The following is a 22,568-nucleotide window of genomic DNA, read 5'->3' as shown; positions in this document are numbered from 1 at the left end:
TTTAGGTAGAAGAACACAGTGTTCCCAAGGACTCTAGAAACACCAGTTTAAAATTCAAGGAGATTGTAACATGAGAGGAGGCCTGCCAGCCTGGGCAGCAAATTTGCTGCACTCAAAATAACCCCTTACTTGACCAGAGCCCTTCAGAACCTTATCCACCTGACGATCCAAACATCACTGCATGGTATGTCTTTAAAGAAACAGCTTGTAAATGTCTTAACTCACATAGACTTCCAGCCTTCTCCACAGCCAGTCTGTATTGGTGAAGTCCTACTGAACTGTTTTCTCTTGGCTACCTTGATTTTAGAACCTCCCAGCCATGATTAACAATTGGCGTTATTCAAGAACCAAGTATTTTGAAAAATAAGCATCGTTCTCAAAACAGAGTAGATATCCCCTTTTTACCATCAATATCATTATGTGGGAAAATAGTCACAATGTATTATTATGTGAAAAAAGTCAACCAAAGATACAGCAACGATTACCATTTTGGTAAATAACGTATATTAAATTTTGTGTTAGTTATGGGACAAGAGTTGACCTTTTGCTTTCATTGTGCCTTTTTGTGTTTTCTATTAAGTCTTCAACACCGAGCTATAAAATTAAGAAATAATATAATACTTTTTAAAACCAGTGTTACAGGCCATGGTTAGTTTCCACTTTGTTCTCATGCCCATTGATTTGCAGCTTCCTAGGCGCCCAGGGAGACAGCCTCCCTCTTCTACACCTGTGTCTCAACAGAGGCCAGATCATGTTCTAAGCATGTAGGAAAGGCAGCTGAGGCAGAGTGAGTGACTTTCCCTCAAGTAGAATCACAGACATGTGGCAGGAGAGCGTGCTTAGCACCAATGCGTTTTCTGGATTTATTGAGTGAAAAGGCTTGCTTGGTCTTTGCGCAGATCAAGCTATCGATTGTTAAACTAGATATCTCCCTTTTCCACCAGTTGATTTTGGCCCCCAAACAACTGTTAACTTAAGATCCCAAAGGTCCTTGGCCTCCTTGAACTAAGGGCAATGGGGGTGTTTGTAAGGAGTAGGTCATTTGGGTGGTTTTGATAGGGTCAAGACGTGTGGTTGGGGTGACCAGGACTGTCAGCCCCACCTAAACTATATAGAAGAACCTCTTAACAGGGGACTTAGCAAAAGCTTCTATTATCTAAAGAAGTGGGGAGAGATGTTGAGCAGGCAAGAATAGGTGCCTACTATAGAGTTTTACATATAATAAGTGCAGAAATTCTGATGAAATCCTATCATGCTGTGGAGTCAAAGGGATTGAATTTTCTCAGGTAATGTAATGTGGTAACTGCAGCAGGGATCAGTAGGCCAGTCTGTTCAAGGTCATTCTGTTCCACCTCACACTTCAGTTTTCTACAGACTTGCAGCAACTTGATGCTTTGCTCTGCTGCCCTGGAACTGCCACAGGGACAGGTACGGGTTGCAGATAGAGAACAAATAAAACCGTAAAGACATGATCTGAATGGCCCTTAAAGCTTTCACATAATATCATGCTGGCTAGCAAGAGCACAGTTAGAAAGAGATTTTCACACTCTCTTCAAATGTCATTTAAATCTCATGAGGTAGGTCTTGGTGAAATGAAGACATGGACGATAATGGTTTCTTTTTAATTCTCTAAGCTTTCTGGCTACTGCAAGGGGAATATGCCCTGGGGAAAACATTAGCGTTTGACTGATGGGGCTGTGGGGACTCTGTAGAAATCTCAAGGCTCTTTTTTTCCTCCAGCTCAACTGTCAAATTTGACAGTGGTTAAGGATCCTGATTATTTTGTTTGTTTGCTTTGTCACTAGGTGGTAAATAAGAGTTTGTCTGTCCTTAGTGTTTGAGACATCAAGGTGCTGGGCCTACAGATAGAGCAGGAGGGATATTTGAGAGACATTTCAGAAGTAGAAGCAGGTTGGGGGCGCCTGGGTGGCTTAGTCGGTTAAGCGTCCGACTTTCGCTTAGGTCATGATCTCACGGTTCGTGGGTTCGAGCCCCGTGTCGGGCTCTGTGCTGACTGCCAGCTCAGAGCCTGGAGCCTGTTTCAGTCTGTGACTCCCTCTCTCTCTGACCCTCCCCTGCTTACGCTGTCTCTCTCTCTCCTAGAAATAAATAAATATATATATATAAAAAGAAGAAGTAGAAGCAGGTTGGGTGTGCAGGAGGGAAGACAAGGAATGTAGCTTCTTCTCATTTATTACGAACTAATGGCCATTTTTGTTGTATTCCACCCTGAGACTTAAAAGCTAAATGCCTATCCACTTTAAAACTCAACTTATTTAAGGGTCTGATTTAGCTGAATTCTGGTTAAGATGTGATTATTCATGTTTACATATGCATCATTATCTTTGTTGCTCTTATGAAAAACTAAAATGAAGTTACCTAGAGAACCATTTAAATAAAATCTCCTAGGCTAGCCTGAGCCCTGTTCCATTGTCCAATGAGAGTCTTCAGTTCCAAAAGGAATTTTCCTATAAGGACCCCTGCTGTCCACGTATCATTGTCCTCCCTACTCCAGGGTCCGGTGGAGGGTAACACTTCTTTATAGGCTCACTTCCCACTCCCCTTTGAGTTTTCTGTGTTGTAGAACCCCTGCTTTCTAGGTCTCCTCCATTTTGTCTTCATGGTCTCTCTGTCTGGGATTATCCTGCTTAACACTACATTTTGAGAGTCGTGAAAGTAATAGAAAAGGCTGACTATTTATGTAGTTCAAACAGAAAATACAGAACTCTGTGCTTCTCTTTAAGACTGCTGGCTCATAATTAAGTTTAAAGAATATCCAGGAATTAGATATTTCCTCCTTACTAACCACTGCATTACATTGAAGAAAAAGCAAATCTGAAGTTTGAAAATTTAGAAGGCAATAAGCTATTTATGACTCAGTAATAGCTGACCACATTTTCCATGTTGCATTCAGAATGTGCATTTCCTACTTCCTCTGAAATACTTGTGTGATTTTCAAAGTGGAACCCTTCACATAAGGACTCTCAAAGGAGTACTAAATAGGACTGTTAAGCCCTATAGTAATTGCCCTTTGTATCTTCCAAAAGAGAGCCCATGTTAGCCAATACAGTACAGTTCAGCTGAGTGTCCATTTTGAACTGCGTTTGCGGATCTCAGAGACAGTTCTGAGCAAAATGCTTTCTGAAGCGTTTATTTCCAGCTTGGTGCCCCGGCGGTTTCTGAATGATGCCTACATAGCAAGAACAAGCACATAGGTCTGTGCTGGTAGCATTTCTGTTTTAAAAAAAAAAGCCCTCATGCTGAAGAAAAAACTCAAGATTTAGAAATTGCCAATCACTAGAATGCAATGGATTGGGGGATGCGAGAAGGAGCGAACACTCTGGGATAGGGGCTGCCGCAGGCCCTGAAATCCCCTGAATTTAATGTCAAATCTCAATCTATGTCCAATCAGAGCAGTGGGACAAGAATGAAAGTGTGTGTTCTTCCAGATGGGGCCTGTGCAAAATCTGGTCTTTGGTGTGTTTTCCTAACATCTACCATGTATATAGCTCTGTCACAGTAAACATTATGCTGCACATTGTTTGCCCAATTGTTTGCATGGATGCTGTGCTCTCAACATTAGGTGTACAGGCCCAGGCCCCCAGCTGATGTCAATGTAGCTCATTTTTGTGCTGTTGTCCCAAGAACAGCCTGTACTCTCAGCTTTTGCTGTGCAGAGAAGTGAACGTCAGACTAAGTGGAAATACAGTGACCTGACCGGGCTCCATCCCAACAGCAGAGGAAGAGGGCTGGGTAGAAACCTGTTAAAATAGGCTGTTTAATTTTGTTTGGAGAAACTGGACTTTTGACAGATGAACTTCTTTTCCCTTGCATTCATATTTATCTAACAGAGTTGTGGTTGGGAATTGATCCAGGATTCACAAGGTCAAAAAGTGACCTGGTTCACATCCTGGAGACTCCTCCCACCTCACTCCACAGCTTCTCCAGGCAGGTGGTCCCGTGCGTGGTTGGTATGTCCTCAATGAAATGGTCACCCAAAGGACATATCAGCCTTTTGGGTTCAGCCCTCGGAGATGCTAGAAGCCCCATCAAACTCGCCTCAGTTCCGGAGGCTTTTCCACACTCCACTCTGCAGCTTGAAATCATTCTGATGTGTCTGATGAATGAACATCTTGTTGGAAGGCTTTGAGAATTAAAGCCATTAGAAAAATTAAAGAAATAACAATACATTGGATTTTTGTAATACCTTTCTTCACGAGAAAATACATGTTCATGGACCATCCAGCTGTGTTCCTTCTTTCATTAGCCCAAGAGTGAAAGAATAAAGGAATGTTGGATGAGTATTATTTCACTTTATCTTTAAACTTTAAAAAATTTCATTTAAAAAAAGGATCATAAGGAAGTCTTTCCTCCTTCTCTGCAATCCCCTGGCTCCCTGGTGTATAAAAAGACATTTTTCCTTGCTTGAAACTCAGCCTTTGTGTTCTGTAATCTGTGGTTTTGTTATTATCCAAATACTTGTGGATCAACATTGAAGATAATCTTAATAGACACATAAGCACCTTTGTGATACCTGCTCATTTTACACCCATTTCTGATAGGTCTACTCAGACAGACTTGCCTGAGAACAATTTTGCTTTGTAAAAACGTGTACAGTGCTCACCAGTTTCTCCTTGACTAAGAAGGTAGAGTGCTAGTGTGTGGCCATGGACTCACGCATTTCCCTTTCTTGTATTTTTCAGAAATTGAGGCGAAGGAAGCATGCGACTGGCTCCGTGCTGCTGGGTTCCCACAATACGCTCAGTTGTATGAAGGTAGGTTGGCCTTCCCTCTACTCTTTGTAGAGAGGACGAATTCAGACTGAACCTCGCATATCCTGCGGTGTGTCTTGCACTTCCAACACTTTTCTCAGCCATTTTCCTTTGCTGTCTCTTTCCCTCGGCCTTTGCAATCCCAGGGCTTAGACTGATGCCAATTTAGACATGAGTATTGCTGCCCAGGTCTACCTGACTTTCCGCTCTACATCTTTTCTCACTTCTTTACCTTCTGCTTCTCCTCTCTGCACTGCCAATCCCAACTCCCAATTCTTTCCAGCATTCAGCAGCTTTTATCAATGCTATTCTGATTGAAGTATAATTGACATGCGGTGTTACGTTGGCGTTGGGCATACACCACAGTGACTCGACAATTCTGTACATCACGCGGTGCTCACCATGCTCAGTGTAGTCACCATTGTCACCATCCAGTGTTATCGTCATGTCATTCACTGGATTTCCTATGCGGTGCTTTCATTAGTAACAGCTCTTCTGCATTTCTGCCCTTACTCTTTTTCCTTGTATTTTTTCTGCACTACTCTCTGTTTTCTTGAAAGTGCAGTAAATGAGTTGTTGATAAGTTTCCTGGAAATCACAAAATTAATTGTCTTCAGACTTTTCTTCCACTCTGTTTATATGAAAAAAAAATTAAGACACAATATGGAGAAGATGTTATTTGGGGGGATTTGAAGTGAGATGTTTATTGCCAGCATCATACTTCCTTTCATTGATGTTTTATTTGACACTTAATAAACTTAGTCACCTATATCTTACTTATCCTTAAAACTGTAGCCAAGGCTTCGAACTACCTCTTGGATAGTCCTTACATATAGTGTATTGGGATCCAAATGGTAAGCAGATGGAACACTCAAGATAATCTGAGGAGGACTTATTTCTACAAATGTTAATTACAAAGGTGTGGGCAGGTTATAAGAAACCATGAGGAACCATTCAGGTGCCCAGAGCTTGTAGCCACAGAGCTGCCACTGCCATAGGCCCAAAGGGATGGGCAGAGGGAGGTGCCGGAGCCCAGGATGAGAGAGGATCCCTAGAGCAGAGGACACAGCTGGTGGTGAGTGAGAAGCAGGAGCATAAATACCCTGACCTTGCACTCCCCGCTCCCCTCCATCTCCAGCCAGGGCTTCCCAATGGCCAAACACAAAAGGAAACCAAGGAAAATGGGTCCCCTTGAATGCCATCCTCACAGGTGACCTCAGGCACAAGGCAGAGTATAGAAAAGAGGGGAGTGGATCAGTAGGGCTAAACAAAGGATATCTAGCACACTAAACAGCATTGAGTTCTCTTCCTGATGGCATAAAATCTATGCAGGATAGAAAGAATCGACAGAATTAACTTATAGTCACTGGTGACTGTCATTCACTCACCGGGAAGCTAGGTTTTATGTAAAGAAACACACTTATTCTACTTCTCTAACTTAAATTCTGTGAGGATGAAGGAGAGCATATCCCAAAATGTGCTTTGATGTCTAGAATCTCTTATACAAGTTTTTATAAAAGAGGATTTTATAATTTTGGTCTAAGCAACGCTACTCCCGCCCCCCCACCACCACCAATTTACTGATGATGAGAGGGAGGCCCAGAGGTTAAATGACTTTTTCAACATTAAAAGGTGGAGCAATCAGGATTAAAATCATAGTCGCTTAAGCCTTAATGCAGGGTATTTTCTCCTATAATGACCGCTCTTGTAAATTCAAAATACCTTGCAATTTAAATATGAAGTGTCTACAAATGGCTAAGAAGTAAAGTAAATGTCTTCACTTTAGATAGGATCAGTTAGTTGAATATCTTGCTTCTACTCCAAAGTGACTCAAGATTTTGCTACAAAAGAAAACATTTGAGGCCATTGAGCTTTGGGGATTTTTGGAAATTTCCTTCCTAAAGAAAAAAAAATGTACCATAAGTAAAAGGTGCCTGTCAAATTGTATTTAAGCCATATGCATCGAATAAATATAATAAGAAAGAGCAAATACTTATAGAGAGCATACTGCATGTGCCACGTCCTGTTGAGAGCTTTACCTATACTACTCATTTAATATTCTCAACACAATAGGTTAAATATTATAATTGTCATCATCCCCATTTTACAGATGGGGAAACACAAGCGCAGAAGAGGTTAGGTAAATTGTTTAATCTAGAGATTAGCAGTGCCAGGACTCAAAGCCAAGGCAACTGGGCTTCGGTGTCTGTGTTTCTCATTACTACACACACTCCCTCTCTAGCAGAACAAGCCAGTCTTCATTCCAGCACCATCTTGAATTCACTCACATTACTTTTATCACCAGAAGAGATTGTTTGTATTTCCAGCTCACATGAAGATTTAGATACCTTTAGATTTATTATGATTGGCAAGGTGGAGGCAGTGCAAAATATAAAATGAGAGAGAGAAAAATGGCAAAATAGTGATAATGATTTGACTTTGTCTGTTAGATCTGCCCATGGCCTCTATTAGAATGATCCCCAGATTTTTACCTCTGTGAATAAGGTACCTAAAATTAACACTGCATCTTGAGTATTGCCCTTGACCTCCAAAGTTGGCTGAACAGTCAGTCTGTGGGAGAAAAGTCATGATGCTGAAATGGACAGAATCAGTTGTTTGAGTATTTTGCTGATACTCTAAAGTGGCTCAAGATTTTGCTACAAAAGAACACATTTGTGGCCATTGAGCTTTGGGTATTTTTGGAAATTTCCTTTCTAAAGAAAAAAAACTTCCAAACTAAGTATTTCATGAATTGATCAAGATAAAAGTTGGTGACATTAAGTGGATGGTGAGAATATAAAAGCTCTTCATATAGGCTAATGTCTGTGATTATGATGAAGCACACAAATGCATTCACTTAATATTCAGTCCTATCCAAAGAATTCTTTTGTATCCTTTAAAGCATTTATTTTGCGGTGCCTGGGTGGCTCAGTCAGTTAAGTGTCTGACTTCAGCTCAGGTCATGATCTCACAGTTGGTGAGTTTGAGACCTGAGTCGGGCTTTATGCTGACAGCTTGGAGCCTGGAGCCTGCTTCGGATTCTGTGTCTCCCTCTCTCTCTCTATGCCTCTTCCAGTCTCTCTCTCTCTCAAAAATAAATAAACATTAAAAAATTTAAAGCATTTATTTTGATAAAACTAAAACTGCCTGAAACTGCCAAGATATTGGTGCCCATTCAGATAAAAACAAGACTCATAAAACTCCCTTGTTTTTCTCTTTCTCTTTTTTCAGATTCCCAGTTTCCCATCAACATTCTGTCTGTCAAGAATGATCATGAGTTTCTTGAAAAGGACCTTGTAGAACCTCTTTACAGGTAAATCATGTGAAGTATTTTTGTTACTTTCAATTGTGCAGTCTCCAACAGGTATCACTGTAGTGAGGGGCAAGTTCAATGACTCCATAAGTATTTATTGAGTGCCTACTATATGGCAGGCATGGGTCCACGTGTCACCACAGTAAGCATGATTGGTTCCTGGTTTTATGAAGCTTAAATCCTAGTGAGAGGCTTCAGAAAATGCATTGAGAAAAAGAAAAAAAGAGTCTGAAAGAAAGAGGAGGAGAGAGAGAGGCTATCTCAGAAGAATGTTCAGTGCTATGGAAAAACTAAGATGAAGCCATAGACTGTGGGGTGACTGGGGTCAGCGGTGGGTTAGTTAGCAGAGGAGGCCACAGCATGAATGGCCAGAGAAGGTCCTGAAAAACTCCATGAGTATGTCAAACTCAGCTGTATTTTTTGCAAAGTCAAGTGATTATCTGAGCAAACCAGAGTATGTAAGCTCAAGTAATTATATCAGCAACCTGAAATATTTAAGTGTTTGCTATGTGATAGATGCTAGGTGGAAACAAAGATGTATATGAGGAATTTCCTTTCTTCAAAGAATTTATAATCTGGTTGGAGAAATCTAGTTGAAGAAATAAAGCATGAATACATGAAAGATCATTGTAATTATGGTGATAGGAAACGATGCCAATGTAACCAATATCCATGAACAGTTAAATGCTGCATGAGAGACAGTATGTGTCTGTAGGAATTTGAAGTTTCCTAATGAAAGCCCTGGAGAGAGGTCAGGGCTGGAGATAAATATTAGTTACAGGAGGTGAGTCATTTTTCCGCAGCCACACAGCCACAGTTATGAGTTGAATTGACCTTAAAATGCCATACTTACAATTTGTAATCTGGTGTTTGTTCTAGCATATTCTGCATTGATTCAGGTCGCAACTATTTTTTCCTTTGTTTTCTTCTGAAAACTTTAGCCTTATGTTTTCCACTGAATTCAATCATCCATTTAAAGTTAATTTTTTATAAGGTACAAAGTATGGCTCAAGATTCATTTTCTGCATATCAATATCCCATTGGTTCAACACCATATTGAAAAATTATACTTTCTTCATTGAATTGCCTTTGCATCTGTAATGTAGATCAATTGACTGTAAGACTATTTCTAGACTAGTCTGTTCCATTTATCTGTATGTCTAATCCCTTATTAATATGACACAGGATTACTTAGCTTTATGTATATCTCTAATCCAATAATATACATCCTCCAACTTGGTTCTTTTTTGCCAGGATTGTTTTGGCTATTCTGGTTCCTCTGCCTTTTCATATAAATTTTAAAAACAGCTTGTTGATATCTATCTGGAGTATTGATTTGGATTATGTTGAATCTATAAATCAGTTTGAGGAGAACTGACATCTTAATAGTATTGAATCTTCTGATTCATAAATACAATGTATTTATTTATTTAGGTCTCCTTTGATTTCTTTTCAACCCTGACTTGTGATTTTCAGTATATGGATACTACACATCCTCAAAAGTACTTAGGAACTTCATGTTTTGTGGTGCTACTGCAGGTTTTTAAAATATAATTTCAATTTCCAATTGCTCAGTTAACATTATATAATTTTGTTATATATTGTCCTTGTATCCTACAGTCTTTCTAAACTCACTCATTAGTTCCTAGTAGCTTCATCATAGATTTCTAAAATTTTATTTTGAAATATAAATAAAGGATTACATTGTAAACCAAGAATAAAAATTATAGTACATATTTTCAAGTCAGGATTGCAGGGGCAAAGACTATCTCTGATCGTGCAGCTGTATTTACTGGTGACATGGCTAAGTGGGCCAATCTTTGCATCTCATACATTTGGGTGGTAAATCCTTAACTGTTAACTGCAGCTTGTGATCTGACATGCCTTGACTAAGTTTTGAATTTTTCCATCAAAGTCTACTCTTTAAGAAAAAAATGTCCTTCATGAGGTACCTGGGCGGCTCAGTTGGTTAAGCATCTGACTCTTGGTTTCTGCTCAGGTCATGATCTCACAGTTCGTGAGTTCAAACCCCACATTGGGCTCTGTCCACACTGACAGCACAGAGCCTACTTGGCATTCTCTGTCTCCAAATAAATAAATAAAGTTTAAAAATAAATAAATAAAAAATTTTTAAATGCCTTTCGGACATATTATAAAGATGACCCAGTACAATGAATGTGAAATCATTTAGAGATGTAAAGTTCTGAATAATGGTATTAGTGTCAGCCAGAAAAATCAGGAAGCCTTCTTCTGTAGACCTGTGACCCCTCTCTGATGCAGGATCCATGCAGACATACCCCAAAAGGTGTTGCTGCATAAATAGGTGCAAGTGCAGCAATGCCAGACACCACGGTGTTCTTCACAGGGACCTAGCTTGTGTAAAAACGGCAAGAGGAGCTGGAGGTTGTTATAATTGGAATAAGTCTTATGATAACTATGTCTCCAAAAATATTATGAAGTCAGAAAAGTGTTTGGTGCCATGTGTGTGAGCTGAGATTTTTGGGGTGTAGGAGTGGTGGGGTGGAAGGGAAGCCAAAGGAATAGTCCCAGCAAGGTGGATCAGAGGAACCAGGCACAGTAAGGAGGCAGAGATGGCGGTGGCTCGGCTAAAGGGGACCCATATAGAGCTTCTTTCCCTTCATCACAAGTTTCACCAGGACACCCATTGCCAATGCAGCAAATCGTGGAAAACAGGAAGACCTTCAGCCTGAGGGGAATGACAGCACTTATAAAACTTGGAGATCGATGAGTGGTTAATTAGACACTTGCCCACTCACATGGTATGTAATGATTGATTCCTGGAGAGCAGTAAGGGGTCGTGATTTTATTCATTTTCTCACTGGTGCACTGTAGACACCATATTCGAGTTGATCTCCTATTTTATTTTTAACCTTTGTGGGCTACACATTTGTCTTGCGTATTTGAAGCTCTGAGCTAATGCAGAGTCACAAAGGAAACCATAGCCAGAGGGCAGGTAGCTTCTGCCAGGTAGACAAATGAAGACCAGCGGGCTGAAAGTCTCCTGCAAATGTTAACCACGACAACTCACAACTTGCAGTTGGTTCTCTGGAAGTTATCTCACCTGTGTAGACAGACAGTTAATCCTAAATCTTAATCACACTTAGTGAGGTTTTTTTGTTTGTTTTTGGCTTTTTTTTTTTTTAATTTATATTTGAGAGAGATTGAGACCGCTCGCGAGAGGGAAGGGACAGAGAGAGAGGGAGACACAGAATCCTAAGACAGTCCCTAAGCTCTGGGCTAGCTGTCAGCAGAGAGCCCAGTGTGGGGCTCAAACCTACGAACGGTGAGATTGTGACCTGAGCCGAAGTCAAACGCTTAACCGACTGAGTCACCCAGGCGCCCCACACTTAGTGAGTTGTTGAAGAGTGTTAACTTTTTGATTGATTGGAAAAATATATCTCACTGAGGATGCTGGTGACAAGGAGGACCCACGCGTGGCCAGGAATACATGGATGTGGAGCTCCCAGTTTTAGGTCTCAAACACTATACAGGTTTGCTGTGTTTGCTAGAGGTGTGAACTTCCGGGCTGGCAATCATGTCTTACCATTACTTCTGCAAGTCTGACAGTCCCAGCACATAGTAGGCACTCCGTAAATATTTGTTACTGCAAATTAGAGTAGGGCAGCTTCTTATTTTAGCAACCATAATTATAATTTTGTTTGGATATTCTTTGATGGAATTCCTAATTGAAAAATATTTTCACCTATGAGTAATGAAAAGATATTTTCAAATCTAAGTGCCTTAGATGAGCTCACTGAAACTGTTAACCATATTAGAATGTAGGAATAGCCAAGGTGTCAATAATAGCTTGAAAAGTTTCTCACCATTAAAGCAAATCGCAGCAAATCAAAGTCCCTAAATGAGATTTTTAAGGATAAGTCATATGTTCTATTAGCATTTTGGTTTACGATATTCACTTAGACTGATCACATAGGGCCTTGATGTTCAAGTGATCTCTGAGCTTCTAATTTAATTTTAGGCCAGTAAACCATCCACATAACTTATGTTGTTAATAAATACTAGTTAATTGTATCGTATATAAAACAAGGGCATTACCTTGTTCAGTAACATTTCGTGGAGTCAGATTATAGAGTGCATCTATCACTGCCGTTTGTATTTAAAAGGATAATTGATGACTCTGGTTTTCATGTGGGGCAGGGAGCAGGTGGGAGAGAGTGCTGACAAAAATGATGTTTATGATTTACCTCTACACACAAATGCACATCTTTGAGTATGTTACATAACATTAATAATATTAAATAATGGTAGTCTTTATGTATATTGAGATATTTTTTAAATATTTTCCCTTTTAGAGTATTTATAACAGAAAATGTACAGATTATATATTATGTCATATAATAATATGTGACAATTAGGTGGACTGAGACCTTGGACAAATCATTGAGGGAAGGATACAGGATAATCATGGTCATGTCCAGCTTTAAAATTCTGAGCTATTAAAAAATACAAATCCCAGTGAGCGGTGATTTTATTTTTTTTTTAACACTTACAAAGTGCTCACTATGTACCTAGCACTACTCTAAGCACTTTACAAATATGTAGTTATTTAATTCCACGAGAGCGTTATAAAGTAGGGTCTAACCAACATGACTCCCACTTTACAGACAAGGAAACTGAGGCACAGAGGTATAATATAATTGGCCCGCTCACAGCTAGTGAATGGCAGTGCTAGGATTCAAAGCCAAGCAGACTGCTTCTGGAGTTTCCAAGAAGAACTGAGGTCTTCTTGTGAAATACACTTTGGAATACTTTCCATTTCTTCCTTGGAAGGTAATTTTTCCAAAGATGTTTATGGTGGCTCATGATTTCCTGAGTTTGACTTATATATCCCAAGAATAGGAATTATGGTTGCATTTCCACCTTACTCTTCATGGAACTACATTTTTAAAATAATAATATATAAATATAATAATAAGAGTTGAAAGCACACTGTTCTTTGCAAAGATATTAGACCTGATTTACTGTCAGGAGAGTGGCAGCCCCTTCTCATGGGTTCCTTCAGCTCACTTCACCAACACTGTGTCTTCAGGGCCTCTCTGGACTATGGAGACCAGTACGACAGAATCCTCACCCTCAGGTCTCTGGCTAATGCAGGGTCTCAGCCTGGAAGGGGAGGAGCATTTTGCCCCTTTCACAACACCCAGGCACACATTGCTGCGCAAACTCCCAGAATGCACAGGGAAGCCCCCGTCAGCAGGAATTGTCTGGCCCCAAATGCCAATTGGGCCAAGGTTGAGAAATGAGTAAATTGTGATTTACTTGGACAAATGGTATGATCACTCTAAGTACAGATGCAAGGAAAGGGGTTTCAGAGAGGGCTTCCTGGAAAAATGACCCAAAAAGGCCTGTAGGGATTACCCAGACAAGAACACATGGCAGTTTGTTGTGCCTATTTTGAACTTGTAGCTTTTTTTTTTGTATAAACTAAATTAGTATGCAGGAAATACATCTTTAACCCCAACCCCACCTCCAATGTGAGCCTTACTGCACGCAGCCATTATAATATAGGGCAGGCCTGGGGTACAGACATGTCAGAAGCAGAGATAAGGGACTGATATAGATATAGATATAGATATAGATATAGATATAGATATAGATATAGATATAGGTATAGGTATAGATATGAATATAGGAAGATGAAAAACATTGATCTTTGTATTTTTAAATGGCCTCTTGTGTACATTTTTCCAGCCAGTACTCAAAATGATTTTTATATACATACACTTTCAAGAAGAATACACAAGAAACCACAAAACACAAGAAGCAGATAGAGAAGAGTTAGTTTTTAATTACATATATTGGATATTTTGTGTTGCATTATTAAAAACATTAACAATGTTTTTAAAAGTGGCTGTCTTTGCCAGATAAATAATAGATGACAGTGGCTAACATTTAGTGGGTGCTTACTGTTGCTTAGTAGCATACATTGGTCTCATTTAATCCTTACAAGAACCTATGAGTAACAGGTGCTGTAGTACTGCTGTAGCTCGGAAGTAAGGGTGACCAGACTCCTCTTGGTTGGGGCAGCTGGGGTGGTAGTGCCTTTCCCTGAGGCAGGGAGCAGCCATGGAGTCTGGCCAGGGTCTGAGCAGGGGAAGGTGTGATGAGCTGGGGGGCTGGGACCAGGAGGAGATGTGCAATGTGCAGTCGAACGTGCAGGTCTGGAGATGGCCGGGGACCTCAGCCCAGACAGAGATGCAAAGTCATCCACGTATGCGGGTATGAAGGTCCTGAGGGTGAGTGACGTCCCCCAGGGACAGTAAGGAGAGCTGAAGAGGACCACAACTGAAAGATGGTGGCCCATATGGTAGAGGGGAAGCTGGGGAAGGAGCTGAGAGCCAACCCCGGGGCCCAGAGTGAGTGCTCCAATCACCCCTGGCCTGTTCTTGCTTTGCTTTCTGCCTTTGAACCTCAGCCACCTCTCGTTGTGACCCTTGTTTCAACTTAGACCAGATCTCACTAGAGAAATTATCTGGATTAGCTACAGTTGTTGTGAACAGTTAAGGACTAAGCACACTTTATCTGATTTTCCCAATGCAGGCATATGTGAATTTCAAACTTGTCTCAAATCCTGCAAACTAAGGAAGTCCAAGAAAACCTGCATCTTTTCTTTTTGAAGTTCTTTACCCTCGGGCCCCTGTGGCTATTGAAACTTACTGATTTGCCAGTGGACCTTACACCATTCCTTGAGTCCTTGATCATTAGAGCACATTATTTAAAATTATTTTCTGGGGATGGAGTGCACAACCTGGTGACTACAGTTAACTATACTGTATTGTATATTTAAAAGTTGCTCAGAGGCGAAATCTTCAAAGTTCTCATTAGGAGAAAACAACATAACCATGTGTGGCTGTGGATGTTGTGACTAGACTTATTGTGGTGATCATTTTGCAATATATACACACATCGAATTGTGAGGGTGCACACCATAAACTAACGCAGTGTTATAAGTGGATTATATCTCAATTAAAAAAATCATTTTACAAATCACACAGTTCCACACACACATCCTCTTCCCCCGTGGGCCAAGGGACACATACTTCATTTTCTTCCTGTAGCTAGATCCGTCTGTGCTTAACTGTTTTCCTCCCACACAGCAGCTAGTCTCCAGGAGCAGCTGTGTGTGGGTTGAAGGCCTGAGGAGAGGTCGTCCTTGCCGGGCAGCGTGGCCGCCTGGCGGGAGAGCAGCCGGGGTGAAAAGCTCGGCAGAGCAGAGGCCCTCCCTGGTTGAGACGTGGCTCAGGGACAGCCGCTTGTGGACTTCTGCCTCTATGCTTTTTCCCTGAGACACCATAAAGCCCTCCTGCTGGAAAGCCTGTGAGTTTTGAAAGGCCCCACCCTTGCAGAGTTGCATTCCAGAGTCGTCTGTCTGGCCCAGCCATCCCAGCCATCCCTCCTGCTCCGCAGAGTCGGTTTTGTGAACTCCGGGGCTGCAGGGCTGAAGGGAGACCTTTCCCAGGCCCTGTGCTCCCCGCCTGGAGAGGAGGAGCCCCTGCTCACCCTCGCCTTTGATTCCTGGGGTCAGGACCAGTCTCGGGGACCTTGTTTCTGAACATCTTTGAGGGCCACGCCCGGAACACTCCTAAGCAGACAGGGCCAGATACCTTCAGCCCCTGACACTTGGGTGCAGGGTGAGAAGTTCAGGCTGCGCGGGCTTTAATTAGGATCGCGTGTTAGAGACAAATTTGCACCTCTGCTTGGTGCTCCTCTCGTGGCTTTGGCAGGAACGTTAGAAATATCACAGGAAACTAGCCATTACATCAGCATGGGAGACCTCTAAAGTCTGGTAGTTTTAACTATAAGATATGAATCTAAAATATAAGGAGGGGAAGGTTGGGGGGGGAGGCAGTTGTGTGTGTGTGTGTGTGTGTGTGTGTGTGTGTGTTTTGCTCTCCTGTACCTCCATAGGCAGAGGGCCCTCCTGCTGTCGCAGGCAGGCCTCTGTTGCAGTGTGAGTGGAAGAACCCTCTGACACACGGGCCAGACCACCCTCCGGTCACCTGCAGATGATCCCGGCACATGCGCTGCTCACCCAGATCCCCAGCCCTCCCAGCAAGCCCTCCTGGCTCTGCGCGGCCCCGCATCCTGCGCTCCTGGACGTCCTCGCTGGGGTCCTCCTGTGCGCTCTCAGTCCGTGCACCGCGGGATTTGTCGCGGGCCACCGCCCCACTCCGGTTCCGGCTAGCTGGGCATCGATGGCATGACCCGCGGCCAGGCCTCTAAGTGCTCCGTAGTACGGACTGTGTCTTACTCAGTCGTGTAGCGTGGGTGCTTCGTGGCCTTGTGCTGAGCAGGAATTCAATAAATATTTGTTACATTGAACTGGAACCTGGAAGAAAATAACCTGTCAGCTCAGGAATTATTCTATTGCTTGTACATGTGAAGTGAATATTATGTCATGATGAATTATTCCTTTTCTCCAGAAAATACCGCCCATCTCTCCTTGTTAGCTAGACTTCTTAAAAGAACACTGTGTTCATGGTCTGTCTTCACTTTCTGAGTCCACTTGCCCCTCAGCCCTCTTTCCTCGCGTTTCTCTGAAACTGCCTTTGCTAACTGCTAAATCCAAAAGTCAGATTTTAAGGGGCGCCTGAGTGGCTCAGTGGCTCAGTCAGTTGAGCATCCGACTTCGGCTCAGGTCATGATTTCTCCGTCTGTGAGTTTGGGCCCCACGTGGGGCTCTGTGCTGACAACTCAGAGCCTGGAGCCTGCTTTGGATTGTGTGTCTCCCTCTCTCTATGTGCCCCTCTCCCGCTTGAACCCTGTCTCTCTCTCTCTTAAAATTAAATAATAAAACGTTTTTAAAAAGGCACATTTTAAGCTGTACATCACATACCCTGTCTTACGTATTCAGTACAATGAACCATCTACTGGGGCACCTGGGTGGCTCAGTCGGTTAAGCATCCAACTCTTGATTTTAGCTCCAGTCATGATCTCCCAGTTCATGGGTATGAGTCCCACTTTGGGTGCTGCACTGATAGTGTGGAGCTTGCTTAAGATTCTCTCTCTCTCTCTCTCTCTCTCTCTCTCTCTGCCCCTCCTCCGCCAGCATGCATGTGCGCTCTCTCTCTCTTTCTGTCTCTCAGAATAAATAAATAAAAACATCTTAGAATTTTTTTTAAAAAAAGGAACCATCTACTCACTCCTTTACCTAATGCTCATTGCACAGCTTCTAGGACTTGACCTTTTATGTCTCTGAGCACACTTTCTCCAAGCCTGGCCCCTTCTCACTAGCCTGTGCCTGACACACTGGAGTTTCCAGGGTTCTGAAGTCCCTGAGGATGATTGGCTCAATTATTATATACCTTCTGTTTAAGTCACCATTGTGCCCAGCATTCTCAAGGGGGCCTGGACATCACAAAGGTCCCTAAGAGTTAACACATCCAAACATAAGCTTCTGATTTTCTCCCTCCCAGCTCTCTACTGACTTCCCCAAGTCACTGTTTTCTATGTTCCATGGCATGGTGACTCCAAAATCTGGGAGTCATCCTCTATTTCTCCCCCTCTGCAGCTTCCGCATCAAAGACCAAATCTTCATCTGCTCCAACTTCCCTTTGCCATCTTTTACCCAAACTATCGTAAACATGTCCTAATGTTCTTCAGCTCATTCTCCATCCTACCACCACTTAGGTTTGTAATGTGCCACCTAATTATGCTACTCTCCTGTCTGATATCCTTCAGTTGTTCTTCATCACTGATGGATTGCTTTTTTTTTAAATTTTCTAATGTTTATTCATTTTTGAAAGACAGAGAGAGACATGGCACAAGCAGGAGAGGGGCACAAAGAGAGGGAGACAGAGAATCTGAACCAGGCTCCAGGCTCTGAGCTGTCAGCACAGAGCCTGACATGGGGCTCGAACTCACAAACCGTGAGATCATGACCCAAGCCGAAGTCGGACACTCAACCAACTGAGCCACCTTTGCGCCCCAGATTGCTCATTTTGGTCCTTCGTGATCTAGCCCCTGCCTTTCTCTGCAGACATTCCCACTCATGTACTTCCAAGTCCTAGATTAAAGCATGCTATTTAATGCCTCTTTGCTTTGCCTGTAACTCTTTTAGCCTAAGCAGCAAATTTCTCCTAGTCCTTCCTAGGCTTGTTCAAATATTATCTCCTCTGGGAGGCTTTGTCCTTTTGCACTCAGGAAGTGAGTTACTTCTTATTTATCAAATTTATATCGCACGCAGGACTGTGAGATCCTCAAGGGCAGGAACCACATCTTGTTCACCTCTGCATGCCTGCCATCTGCCCTTGTCCCCGGTAGGTAGTGCACCGTTGGGTGAATGAGTCTTGACTTCTTTTCTTCTTACTGACTTTCCCATTAGAACCCTGGTTTCACTCTTAAAATGAGATTTCCATTTCCCCTTTACTAATGTATTAGCCCTTCTCAAGGATTCTGAAGACAACAGTAGAAATTAACAGATTCTGCCGTGATATCATTGTGACATTTTTTCTGAAAAGATCAAACTGCTTTGCATATGTTAAAACAGAAATCTAGTTTGCTCAACGCGCCAAGTGGACAGGCTTCATCGTGTGTCGTGGATTTTCTTTTTCCATAGAATAAAGAAGAGGGGAAGGAAACTACCATTTATTAGCCTGTGCTAGGTACAGGACTACACTCTCATTTCCTGGATAGGCAGGAGCAGAGAAATCACTGGCAAGAAGAAGTCCTCTCTCTTCTGTTAACTGATGTGTGGCTCTCTTGAACAAGTGGTCCTCTCAGATCCTTATTCTCCTCATTTGAAAATAAAAGGATCCGACCAAATTGTCCCCAGAGGTCACCAAGCTCTAAAGTTTCTTTAGAGAAATTCACTGAGGGGTTTTGCTTTGAGCCAGCCCCAGTGCTAGGCATTAGGGATGCAAATAAGATGCAATCCTTAGCCTGTCATAGTCAGTGGGGAAGAAGAATTCTGTTCTTCTGACTCTGCACAGTCTATTGCAACTACTTAAAATCAATCACTGATTGGACCTGTATAAACAAAGGATGTTCAGTTAAAAAAGAAAAACCTACTGAAATGATCGTGTGTAAAATTTCCTGCGAGGCCTAATTCAGATTAGAAGAGTAAATTATGGTTCCTGCCTCAAACGGGGCTCTAATCCAGTAGAAGGCCCACTGTGCATGCAGCAGATAAAATAAATTTTATAATAAAAATTGTTATTCATGCAGGAATAGTTTCTCAGGAAACCCCTGCTAGACCAACTCAGAGTATCTGAAGGGTTTTATATTACTTAAGATAGAGGTAAACAAATGCCAATGCTAAGTACTTGTCCTGAATGAAGATGGGCTTCATTCACAGCCAAATTTCACAGGGGTTTTGATAAAGTGCTCTGAATACTTCTGTTATGTGACATGTTCTTGTAGCTGGCAGCCAGTCCCCAAAGAGACGTTCACATCTCTTGAGAATATGTACTTCATCCATCTTGTATTCTTGCAGTCTAACCAGTGTTTCTTACCTCGTGCAAAATAAATCATGGGCTGACTCTATACCACATTGGAACTGTCTACCTAGTTTCAGACCACCATAAAGAGTGTTTTCTCTCTTTGTGTCTTTTTTTTCATCTTAACAAATCGGCTATTTTTTCCCAGCATTGTTGAGGCATATTTGACAAATAAAATTGTAGAATATATAAAGTGTACAACATGCTGATTTGATACACACATACGTTTTGAAAGGAAGACGTGAATGCTGTGGGTATGATACTTGAAATTGTACCCAGGATTTCTAAGGGGTCTTCAGTGACGATAATTTTTTAGATAGGATTGAGAACTAATGAGCAAGTGGATGGAGACCAAAGGAAATTGAGATAACTTTACATCGGTAATTTCAAAGTCAGATAAATAAAATTATCTTTAAATGAATCAAACAAAGATTATGTCTTTAAAAAAATAGACTTTTTAAAGAGCCATTTTAGATTCACAGAAAAATTGAAGACAAAGTACAGAGTTTCTGTATACACCTGTGCATACACATACATAGCCTCTTCCACTATCAACATCCCACACAGAGTGGTACATTGCAGTGGATGACCCTACACTGACACATCATCATCACCCAAAGTCCATTGTGTGCATTAGGGTTCACTCTTGGTCTTACCCATTCTGTGGGTTTTGATAAATATATAATGATTTGTATCCACCATTACAGTACCATACAAAATCTGAAAATCCTTTATGTTCTGACTGTTCGGCCCTTCCTCCTAACTCCTAACAACCACTGATGTTTTTCACGTATCCATAGTTTTGTCTTTTCCAAGTTGTCATATAGTTGGAATCACATAGTATGTAGCCTTCTCAAATTGGCTTCTTTCACTTAGTATGCATTTAAGGTCCCTCCATGTCTTTTCATGGCTTGAAAATTTTCTTTTTAGCACTGAATAATATTCCATAGTCTGGATGTACCATAGTTAATTTATCCATTCACCTGCTGAAGGACATCTTGGTTGCTTCCAGGTTTTTGCAGTTAATGAATAAATATGCTATAAACATTCCCGTGAAGGTATTTATATGTAAATAAGTTTTCAACTCATTTGGGTAAAGACCAAGGAGTGCAATTGATCAATCCTATGGTAAGGGTATGTTTGGCAGTAAGATACTCTCAGACTATCTTCCAAAGTGCTGTACCATTTTGCATTCCCAACCGCAGTGAATGAGCATTCCTGTTGCTTCACATTCTTGTCAGGATTTTGTGTGGTCAGTGTTTTATAATTTTGTCATTTCAATAAGTGTATGGTGTTTATTTCATGGTTATCTTAATTTGCAATTCTCTAATGACATATGATGCTAAGCATTTTTTAATATACTTATTTGCTATCTGTGTATCTAGTTTGGAAAAGTGTCTGTTCAGACTGTTTGCCTATTTTTTAGTTGGGTTGTTTGTTTTCTTATTAATTTTTAAGAGTTCTTTGTATATTTTAGATAATAGTCCTTTATCAGATATGATTTTTGCAAATGTTTTCTCCATGTATAACTTGTCTTCTCACACACTCAACAATGTCTTTCTCAGAACAAAAGTTTTTAATTTTAATTAAAGTCCAGTTTATCAGTTATTTATTTTATAGATCATGTCTTTGGTTTTGTATCTAAAAAGTTATCACCAAACCTCAAGTCATTTAGATTTCCTTCTATGTTATCTTATAATTTTGTGTTTACATTTAGGTCTGTGATTCATTTCTAGTTAATTTTTGTGAAGGGTAGGTTTGTGTCTAGATGGGTGTGTGTGTGTGTGTGTGTGTGTGTGTGTGTGTGTGGGTTCGGTTGCTTCAACACAATTTTTTGAAAGGCTACCAGTTCTCTATTGTATTACTTTTGTTCCTTTGTCACAGATCAGTTGACCATACTTATGTTGGTCTATTTCTAGGCTCTCTATTACATTGATCTACTTGTCTATTTTCTTTTTACCAGTGTCATACTGTATTGATTACTTTAGCTTTATAGTAACTCTTGAAGTTGGGTAGTATCAATCCTCCAGCTTTTTTCTTCTGCTTCAATATTGTGTTGGCTATTATGGGTCTTTTGTCTCTCCATCTAAATTTAGAATCTGTTTTTTGTCTTATAATTTTTTGTTTAATACTGGGTATTTTAAACACTATAATGTGGCAACTCTCAAAATCATATCCCCTCTCCCCAAGGTTTGTTGTTAGCTATAGTTCAGTGACATTCCTCAGCTAATTCTCTCAAGTCTGAATACTTTGCTATAAATAACCACTGAAGTCTCCACTTGGTTAGCTTAGTGGTCAGCAAATGATTGGACAGGGCTTTCCTTAAATGCCTTGAATCAGTATGTCTCCTAGCCTTTGTCAAGGGCTCTTTGTGCATATTGGGCTATGGTTTCAATGTTCCAGTAAGAAGTTGATCATTCTGCGTTAGCCTTTATTTCCTGCTTGTGCAGATCAACAATGCCAAGCAGAGGTGAGAAATTAGGACTTTCTCATGCCTTTTCTGGGTATGCACACAGTTCTTCATTCCTTCATGGCCTTCTAGATTCCTAAGAATATGTTAGAACTTTTCTGAGTCCCCTATGGACATCTCATTCTTGCAGCTATCCTTTTTATTCCTTTCGGTTCACATCTTGTTTAACCCAAATGTTATCACTGGTTCAGGCAGCTATGATGTTAAATAATTGCCGCTGATTGTTTTTGACAAACACCCTGGGGGAAAAACTGTTCTCAGTGATGAGCTCAGAGTCAGGTTAAATGAAGATAAGTTCTGTGAAAGGAGCCATTCAGGCAGTTGCCAGGCGTCTCAGATTATAACACTTCTTTAATAATGGAGCTTTTGGGGACTCAAATGCATTCTCTTTCCCCAGTGGCTGCTAGGCTGCCAGTTTTCATAGCTACTGATTGTGATGCTGTTGTTTTTCAAAGCTTTTGCAGAGCTGAGGAAAGAAACATGAGAATAGGGCAAGTTCAGATGCCTCAAATCTCACTGTTCTTATATAGATT

General features: G+C 41.2%; 1 protein-coding gene across 1 annotated transcript in view; it reads left to right on the top strand.

Annotated features, from left to right (window-relative positions):
• STARD13 (StAR related lipid transfer domain containing 13) overlaps positions 1–22,568 on the top strand; it is a 180,000-nt gene that overhangs the window by 115,586 nt on the left and 41,846 nt on the right. The window contains exons 2-3 of the mRNA XM_077752537.1: positions 4,704–4,775; positions 8,004–8,085. Of these exons, the coding sequence (XP_077608663.1) occupies positions 4,704–4,775; positions 8,004–8,085 (154 nt within the window). The remainder of the gene's footprint in view (positions 1–4,703; positions 4,776–8,003; positions 8,086–22,568) is intronic.

Source organism: Crocuta crocuta, unplaced genomic scaffold, assembly GCF_008692635.1.
Source record: "Crocuta crocuta isolate KB4526 unplaced genomic scaffold, BGI_CrCroc_1.0 scaffold190, whole genome shotgun sequence".
Lineage (NCBI taxonomy): Eukaryota > Metazoa > Chordata > Mammalia > Carnivora > Hyaenidae > Crocuta > Crocuta crocuta.
This window is presented reverse-complemented; position numbering and strand designations above follow the sequence as displayed.